The 8444-nt window shown below is 56.7% G+C and overlaps 3 protein-coding genes across 3 annotated transcripts in view; 2 read left to right on the top strand and 1 right to left on the bottom strand.

The window, feature by feature from the left end:
* The first annotated feature begins 429 nt into the window (after window positions 1-429).
* UBA52 (ubiquitin A-52 residue ribosomal protein fusion product 1) lies at window positions 430-2514 on the top strand. Its single transcript, XM_004705251.3, has 4 exons — window positions 430-564; window positions 732-818; window positions 2090-2192; window positions 2320-2514. The coding sequence occupies exons 1-4, from the start codon at window positions 462-464 to the stop codon at window positions 2411-2413; spliced, it is 387 nt and encodes a 128-aa protein (XP_004705308.1). The 5' UTR covers window positions 430-461; the 3' UTR covers window positions 2414-2514.
* Window positions 2515-2717: 203 nt separating this feature from the next.
* Window positions 2718-7179, top strand: REX1BD (required for excision 1-B domain containing). The gene is made up of 5 exons (XM_045299244.1): window positions 2718-2721; window positions 4603-4765; window positions 5069-5273; window positions 5783-5862; window positions 6964-7179. The coding sequence occupies exons 1-5, from the start codon at window positions 2718-2720 to the stop codon at window positions 7034-7036; spliced, it is 525 nt and encodes a 174-aa protein (XP_045155179.1). The 3' UTR covers window positions 7037-7179.
* Window positions 7180-7423: 244 nt separating this feature from the next.
* The window catches only part of CRLF1 (cytokine receptor like factor 1), a 16652-nt gene continuing 15631 nt past the window's right edge, over window positions 7424-8444 (bottom strand). The window contains exons 6-8 of the mRNA XM_045299243.1: window positions 8308-8421; window positions 8107-8149; window positions 7424-7688 (exon numbers count right to left, since the gene is read on the bottom strand). Coding sequence (XP_045155178.1) covers window positions 7675-7688; window positions 8107-8149; window positions 8308-8421 — 171 coding nt within the window. The 3' untranslated portion in view covers window positions 7424-7674. The remainder of the gene's footprint in view (window positions 7689-8106; window positions 8150-8307; window positions 8422-8444) is intronic.

Genomic DNA, 8444 nt, shown 5'->3' with positions numbered 1-8444 from the left:
GTGGTGGCCATCAGTGAGGGCTGGGAGGAAGTGGGTGTTGGTTGACCCGGCTTGGACTGTGAGTGAAGAGAGGAGGCTAGAGGGGTGGGGGTGGCTATGAAGGCGGGGTTCCTACCCAGGCCCGCCAAAGGGCAGTTGTGGCCGGCCAGGGTCTGTCTAAGAACGAAGGGTGGGGCTGTGGCCAGCCACAGGAGGGCTTGAGGGACTTGTCATTCCGTCAGGAAATGCGTCCCAGCTGTGCCGAGCCCGGGCATCACAAAGACGTGGGGTTCCACGACAGGCTTTTGGAGGGGCCATCAAAGGGGCCTTAGTCCTAGAACATACTTAGGGTTGCATTCCAGTGTGGGAAAGACAGCTTGTGCAGAGGTGGGGCGGCTGGGTTGAGGGTCCCTGCAGGCTCAGAGATGGCTTGGACTTGCTTGCCTGGCTCACTGGGATGCCTCCCTACAGCTAACGCAAACATGCAGATCTTTGTGAAGACCCTGACGGGCAAGACCATCACCCTTGAGGTGGAGCCCAGCGACACCATCGAGAATGTCAAAGCCAAAATCCAAGACAAGGAGGGTGAGTGGGGCTGGCCCTGTGGCTCTTACCTAGTGTGCAACGGGGGCTGGGTGCCAAGGGAGTCCCAGCTTCGCCAACAAGCCTTGGTTGTCTTTCTGAGCCTGGTGCCAGAGCCCTCCTGGGTGGGTGGCCTCAGTCATTGGACTCATCCCCTTCCCATTCCACAGGCATTCCCCCGGACCAGCAGCGTCTGATTTTTGCTGGTAAACAGCTGGAGGATGGCCGCACTCTCTCGGACTACAACATCCAGAAAGGTACCGGGGTGTGGTGGTGCTGGGAAGCAGGATCTTGTGAAGCCAAGGCCCCGGCAGTGGACCCATACCGGAGAGCATTTAAATACAAAGGGCAATCCGCTTTTTACAAATACACAGTACTTGGCAATTTCATAAAGCCGTCTTCAGTGCATCTTTCCGTCACCATAAGCAGACACTCAGAACTAACAACAGCTCCTTCTCTTTGCTTCCTTCAGCCCCTTGTCATCACTGACTTTAGGTCTGCAAATATTTGACTTTTCTAGCTGTTTCTTGTGGGTGGGTTTGGGCAGTATCCGTTGCTTTGTGGCCTGGCTAACAAGAGTTTGGGAGTTGGGCCATGTTGCAGTGTGCTCCAAGATTCTCGGTGGTGGGGTGATAGTTTGTAGTGTGCAAAGACCTCGATTTGTGGGCCCGTCTGTAGATGAACCCTGTGAGTTGTTTCCATGTCTTGGTTATTATGACAAGTGCCACAATGATCACAGGTGCCTGGGCTTTTGCTCCCACTCTTGGATGTAGGAGTGGAGTTGCTGGGCCCTGGAGTGGTTAAGAAGTGAGCTGCTAAGCGGCAAGGTCAGCAGTTTGAAACCACAAGCTGTTCTGGGGGAGAAAGATGAGACTCTCAATTGGAAAAAGTTACAGCTTCAGAAACCCATAGGACAGTTACATCCTGTTCTATAAGGTCTGAGCCAGAGTTGACTCAATGGCAGTGAGTTTGTTTTTGTCTGTCTGGGTTGTTTTTGGAGTATGGTACTGTATTAATTTTGAGAGGGCAGCCACACTTCACCGAGCCTGCTCCAACTAACTGAATGTTGTGCATGTGTGTAGATTCTTTTGCCTCGGGCCTGTGGGCGAGGCTAGTAGGATCTCATTGTGGCCGTGCATTTTCCCGAAGGCTAGTGACCACAGGTCTCTTGCCTATTTGAGTTCTTTTGGCTATTTATTAAGTTGATAAATGTTGGGTGTTTAAAAATAGTGGGAGGAAGATTGAGAGGTCCTGTGTTGTCAAAACACAGAACTCCTCCCCACATGGCTTAGAAATCGGAAAGCCTAGAGGAGCTCTTGGTTGACTTGTGTGAGCCTCGCGCTAAGACAGGTGGTGGACCAATTTCTCTGGCTGGGTGGTCCACCACAGAGCTTCTCAGGGGTCCTTGGCTTCTTTGCATTTCTTGGCTTTCTTCTGCTCTGTAGGGGACTGGACAGCCCTGTGGGCCCCTGTAAAGCCAGGTACCAACCACTCACTCTGGCTGATCCTTGTGTCCACCCTCTCACAGAGTCCACCCTGCACTTGGTGCTGCGTCTGCGTGGTGGTATCATCGAGCCGTCCCTGCGCCAGCTGGCCCAGAAGTACAACTGCGACAAGATGATCTGCCGCAAGTAAGTGCTTGCTCACAGGCTGGGAGCAGGGTCAGAGCACCTTAATAGCACCCATGTACCCTAGTTATTTAGGCATAAGGCTCATCTGCACCTCACACCTTTAACAGTACCTCCTGTTTCCACACAGGTGTTATGCTCGCCTTCACCCCCGTGCAGTTAACTGCCGCAAGAAGAAGTGTGGCCACACCAACAACCTGCGTCCCAAGAAGAAGGTCAAATAAGGGCCCCTGTCTACCGGCTCTCCTGCCTCCTGCTGGGTTCTCCTGGGGCCAATGCTCTGGGCCCTTAATAAAGTCTCACTTTCACTGACCTGAAGCAATAACTGTTGTCTTTGACTGGTCTTTTCAGGAGGGTGGTGACAGGGACAAGGGATCTCTTCATTCAGTTCTGCCCCACACACTCCATCCTGAATCTTAGCCAACTCATCCTTAAAACAGGCTGTAGTTCTGGCCCTTGAACAAGATTACCACAAACACAAGATAAGTCCAGTGAAGTCCTTACCCACACCTGAGTTTCATTGCGAATATGGGTATAAAGACACTTATCCTACACGAGGACCCAGATGATATAGTGGTTGTGTGTTGGGCTGAGATCTGAAAGGGCAAGCAGTTTGGAACCACCAGACTCTTAGGGGAGAGATGAGGCTTTCTACACCTTTAGATTATATAATCTGAAGAGTACAGTCTCGGAAACTCACAGGGTCAGTTCTGCCTTGTCCTGTAGGGTTGCTGTGAGTTGGCGTGGACTTGATGGCAGCAAGTTTTGTATTTTTCAGAGGGTAGTACTGGGGATTTCAAAGAGTTGGTAGAAAAAGGAATTTCTGTGAACTACTTGAAGCCCCTTGTATAATGTATGTATATACCGCGGGTGGCCAGAACTAGTCTGCCTTGGGGGCAGTACAGCCAGAATAGAGGAGTAGTGAGAACTGTCAGGTGGGCCATCAGAAGGGAATCGCACCTGGAGAAGGATTTGCAAAAGTTGGGTGAGGAAAACCAGGGAGACCACTGATGAGGTGGACAGGCAGTGGCTGCAACAAATGGCTCAGGTTTGACAGGATGGCACAGGACCAGGCTGTGCTCTGTCTGCCAGGAGTTGGACCCTGTTGAATCACACCTAACTCAACTTAAGGTGTCCCTGGTTTCTGAAGGGTGGTGTGAGAATGAGAAGTCTGGATCCCCACCCCTGAGATTGGTGTCTACTGGCTTGAAATGACGTTAGGGGTGAGACCCCTGGATTGACCACTGAGTGGAACACTGCTCCCTCAGGGCCTGATGTCGGGAATAGCTGGATACCTGAGACCTTCCCAGGGGCATTCCTGCTGAAGGCTGGTATTGGTCACCCCACTTCAGTTTGTCATCTGTGTCCCCTGCTCCCTGCCCCCTCTGGGCCTCCTTGCTTCATCCTATCTGCCGCCTCTGTCCCTGAAGGATCCTTTTTGGGTCAGTGTGGTAGTTACATAATGTGTTGTCAATTTGAGAATGAAGGGGTGGAGTTTTGCCTTCAATCAGTTCACAACTTGACCTCATTTGGAGGCACTAAGGAGATAAATAGCTCACTGGAAGAGGGACACGGGCAGACTCCCTGGGAGACATTGCAGCTGACAAGACACATGGAGCTACACTAGTGCCCTGAGTTGTAGGAGCCACATGGAGATTTCTGCCAGCACTGAGATGCTTACAATGCCACGGGATCCACAAGACTTCCCACCCAGTGGCCTGTGATCTTCCTGTATTTGGCTTTACTGCATGTTTCATGAGTCTGAAGAGAACTTTATGGATTGGTATCGGACATATGGGCTAATATCGGATATATGGACTTGATCTGGACTGAGCTGGGATGTTTTCTTAATGTACAATTACTCTTTATATAAAGCTCTTTCTTATAGACATATTGTCTGAATTTGTTTCTCTAGTCTACCCAGACTAACAGTCAGGTACTGAAGATGAAGCTCTGACCCAGTCCCTGCCTTTGGATGGGCAGATCTCACCCTGGCACTGAGACTGGCTGCTCCATCGTCCCTCAGGGCTCTCCTGGCCTGACTTGGTTCCAGAGCTACCTGCTGGTGGCACCAACTGGGCAGCTTCGACCCAATCCCAGTTAAGTTCACAACTTTGTGGCCCACGGATGAATCAGAGCTTCGTTTAGAGTTTCGCGGGCGTTAGGTGAAGGTCTTCAACTTGCTGCATTGTGGTGAGGATGAACTAAAACCAGAGAGCCCGGCATCTGCATGGAAAACAAGCCCTGTCTGGAGTTTTCCAGGGTGTGGGGAGGCTGAGTCCTCCCGACCGGCAGGGGGCGGTGGACGCAGCGGAGCGGCAGGTCCGGGTCAGGCAGTCATGATCACGGCCGAGGAAGCTGCCCCCGCTGCCGGAGCGCCGCGGCGCGGGCACCCGCCGTGGCCGTGGGTGAGCGCGGGCCTGGGCGGGGGGTGCGGGGCGGCGCGTTGCGGGGGCGCCAGCCTCACATCTGGGCCGTGGCCCCCGCCCACAGGAAGGAGCCCCGGTCCACGCACTGGTACAGCGGATCCACGAGCTCCAAGCTGAGCGCGCGCAGGCTTTCCGCCGGCTGGAGGAGTGAGTGCGGCCAGCTGGGTGGGGCACTGGCTCCTGGGGTCCCCGTGCGCCTCGCGGCCGACCGGGGATGGGATCTGCTGGGGGCCAGGTTCTCGGGTCCGCTCGCAGGAACGCAGGGCGCGCCCCAGTCCTGGACGCCCTTCGGCGGGGCTTTTCATTATGGAGGCGGACAGTGGGGAGCGGTCTCGGCCACCCCTGCGGGGTCAGGGTCTCCGGGCACCTGAAAGGCCTTCTGTAGGACCCTGAGGTGGTCGCACGGGCGTAGCGCTGCGTGGCACAGCCTCAGGACCCCGTCTGTCGCAGAGCCCACCGCCAGTACGTGCACAGCGGCCCGAACTACGACTTCCCACGCTACCGGGGCTCAGTACACGAGGTGACCCAGGCCTTCGCCGCCGCCTCCCGGGAGGTTCTGGCTCTGGAGGCCGAGCTGGCCGGGCCCCGAGGGCAGCCGCTGCTCGCCGGACACGTGCGCACCCTGCAACAGCTGGAGCAAACTCGCCTAACCACTGTGAGCCCGGACCCTGCCCCTAACCGGCCCCGCCTCCGGGCTTCTGCGGCCAAGTCCCCTCTCCCCTCCCAATTTTGGTGCCCTTTGCCTCAGTTCGAGGTCATGCCCACTGTCTCAGCCCTGTTCTCAACCTCCATGCTACCAAGATGCCCAGACCCCGCCCTCAGCTCCTGGACCACGCCCCTCGAGCAATCCCAGCCCTGCTCTAGATTTGGGGATTACAAAACTTCACCCCCTCAGATTCTCAGACCCCACCTACTGTACCGGACCCCGCCTCTCCCTAGCTGGCTATCTGGCGTCGCCCCCACCCCCCACCCCAACCATGGCCACTATCCCTGCACTGGGATTCCCTGGCCCACCCACATGCCCCCCACCCGCCTGAGAAGACTCCCACACAAAGCTCCGCCCCTCCTGACCTCCACCTGTGCCGCAAGTGGGAGGATGGTGGGAAACTGAAGGCAGGGTAGCCTCTACCTGTGGGGACGCCCTCCCATTACCCTTCCCTTCAGGTGGCCCTGCTGCAGCTGATGGGGGCACCGGAGCTGAGGGAACAGGAAGATGCTTCACAGATGCAGGAGCTGAAGATGAAGTGAGCCTTCTCCCCTCAGCAAGGCCCGTGTTAGATTTGCAGGGCACCTTGGGGGTGCCGCGTGCTGTAGTGGTTACAAAGTGGACCGCTAGCTGCCAGGTTCGCGGTTTGAAACCACCATTGACTCCGTGGAAGCAAGAGGAGGCTTTCTACTCCTGCAAAGAGTTGCAAGTCTTGGAAACCCATAGGGGAAGTTGTCTCCTGTCCTATAGGGTCACTGCGTGTCAGTATCGACTAAATGGCCTTGAGTTTGTTTTTGGCTTGGTGGCACTGTGAGTTAGGCATTGGCCTGCTGGCCACAGGGTTGTCAGTTCAAACGCACCAGCCGGAGGACAATGCTCTTGTCAAGATGTATAGTTGCAGAAACCCTGTAAAGGGCCACTCTCCGGTGGAATCTCCTGATTGGCCATGAGCTCGCTTGTGGATTTGGGGCTCTCAGGAGCACTGGCCGCACCAGGGCTAAACTGGAGGCTAACAGTGTGGGGCTGCTACCAGAGGGATCGAAATATAATGCAGGTGGCAGTCTGCTTCTGTAAAGACCACAGCCTTGGAAACTCTATGGGGCAGTTCTAGTCTGTGTTATAGGGTTGCTGTGACTTGATGACAATCAGTTAGTTTGGTTTCAGGCTCCCACCCCAGCCACCACGGGTCCCCAAGACGTTGGCCTGGCTGGATCATCTGGCTACACACAGCACTTGGGCTGTGCATTCCAAAGTCTCACCCAGGGTCCTGCAGCTCACAATCCCTGAGCACAGACACTGAACATTTACATTGGCTCCACCCGGGACACCCCAGGCCCCACCTCACGGTTGGACAGCACCAGCACAATACTCCAAATACGCACGTGTGCTCACACACACTCCCAGGCTCACCTGGCACACTCAGCTTCCCCCCACTGCGCACACGCCAGCACACGGAGCCTCCCAGGCACACGTTATGTGCACACCCACCCGCCCCCATGGGCCTGCGCAGCACTGGTGCTGCTTGGAGGCTGGGCGGTGGGCAGGAGGGCCCAGGGCTTGCCGCAGCCCCCTTGGCTGCGCAGCGGCGGCTAATTCACCCCATCTGGGTTTTATTTATAGTTCCCATCCGCTCTTGTAGGGTAATTAAAACCATGGAGGCAATCAGCGAAGTTCTCCAGGACCTCAGGTTTGATGCGGAGTCTGCAGAGTGATCGACTCCCCAGGGACACTCCGAGGGAGATGGGAAACGCAGAGAATGGCGCCCAGCCCGACCTGACCGCCAGCTGGCCGGGTCGTGCCCCACCGGGCTGCTAACCCCCTCCCTCCCGTCCCAATAAAAACTTTTCTGTCTGCAGCTGCTCCGTCATCTGTGTGTCCCGGGGTGAGCATGTAGGGAAGGGGCCCCAGCAGGACCAAGATTGGCTGGTGGAAACTGCCCATCCCTCCCTGACTCCCCCAAACCCACAGGCCAGTGTTGTAGGAATCTCCATCCCGGAGACCAGGCCATCAGCCTGAAACTGGGGATAGAGATTCCAGCCCCAAAGGGTCATAGGGACCCCTCCAGCCACCCCCACCCCCACTCAAAGCCGCCTGCACCGTTAGCATCTAAATAATTCATTTATTTTGAAGGACTCTGGCGGGGTCCTGGGTCGAGGGGAGTCATGACCCCGCCTCACCCTAGCCCTGGCAGTTTCAGGCTATCTGCCTGGGCTGTATACCCCTCGTACTGGGGCACCCCCACTGGTGGCCTCCAGAGAGGCTGAGCTGTTGTGGCTGTCAGAGCTCCTAAAATGGATGTTCCTGGCCCCCCAGGATCTTGGGTGGGATGGCAGTGCCAGGACCCTAGAGTTTATCTGGCAGGACCTGTGGGTAAAGGGAAAGCAGAGACTGAGCACTGCTGAGCAGATACGGAGGAATCGGCGTCTGGCCCCACACTCAGCTGTGTGATGGTGGCCAGAGCGCTGCCCTTCTCTGAGGCTTATTTCCCCATCTGATAAATGGGGCTGCCCACGTCACCTGGTGTCCTGTGTGTAGGGTGCTTGGCACAGGGCAGGCATGCAATAGGCACTCGGACGTGCTAACTACCCAGTCTCTCTTGTGGGAATACATCCAATGTGGTTATTATCCACTCGCTCCTAAGACTTGGGGTCATGGGATGAGATTCCCTTCTGGCTTGGGGGGTGGGGGGCAAACTGGGTGCTAAGTGCTGATGAGTAAGATTCTAAGGAGGGGGGCGTGTTCCAGCTCAGCGACTCCCACGAGCCAGCCCGGGCCCCCTTACCTCTCGCCGCGCCCCGTCTGCCCGAGGGCAGGATCCCCTCGTCCTGTGCTTGGAAGGAAGGCGGCGGTGTCGCGGAAGCTGCGGAGCACCAGCCCCCGCCCCGCCCCGCCCCGCCCCCAGCTCTCCCGACCCTCCCGGTCTCCAGTCAGGCCTACCTGGGGGCGGTCCCCACTCCCACCTGGCTGGGCTCTCCCTCCTTACCTGGTTGCGGGTCTTGTGCGACTTCTGCATCCAGGCGCGCCACTGATCGTAGAGGCGGAAGCTGAGGTTCGAGCAGTACGCGTGCTTCTTGAGCCAGCCCAGGAACTGCTTGAGCTCGCGCCGCACCGGGCCCGAGC

This window comes from Echinops telfairi, unplaced genomic scaffold, assembly GCF_000313985.2.
Source record: "Echinops telfairi isolate 266 unplaced genomic scaffold, ASM31398v2 ScPeMD7_7457;HRSCAF=8495, whole genome shotgun sequence".
Classification (NCBI taxonomy): domain Eukaryota; kingdom Metazoa; phylum Chordata; class Mammalia; order Afrosoricida; family Tenrecidae; genus Echinops; species Echinops telfairi.
Note: the sequence above shows the minus strand (reverse complement) of the source record. Positions and strands in the feature narration are given on the sequence as shown.

Bases quoted from the DNA above. Each gene is read 5' to 3' on its own strand.
- UBA52 (XM_004705251.3), top strand. From the start codon at position 462: ATGCAGATCTTTGTGAAGACCCTGACGGGCAAGACCATCACCCTTGAG. The intron at 565-731 runs GTGAGTGGGGCT...CCCATTCCACAG, and splicing joins CAAAATCCAAGACAAGGAGG to GCATTCCCCCGGACCAGCAG. The intron at 819-2,089 runs GTACCGGGGTGT...ACCCTCTCACAG, and splicing joins GGACTACAACATCCAGAAAG to AGTCCACCCTGCACTTGGTG.
- REX1BD (XM_045299244.1), top strand. The intron at 4,766-5,068 runs GTGAGTGCGGCC...CGTCTGTCGCAG, and splicing joins GCTTTCCGCCGGCTGGAGGA to AGCCCACCGCCAGTACGTGC. The intron at 5,274-5,782 runs GTGAGCCCGGAC...CCTTCCCTTCAG, and splicing joins AGCAAACTCGCCTAACCACT to GTGGCCCTGCTGCAGCTGAT.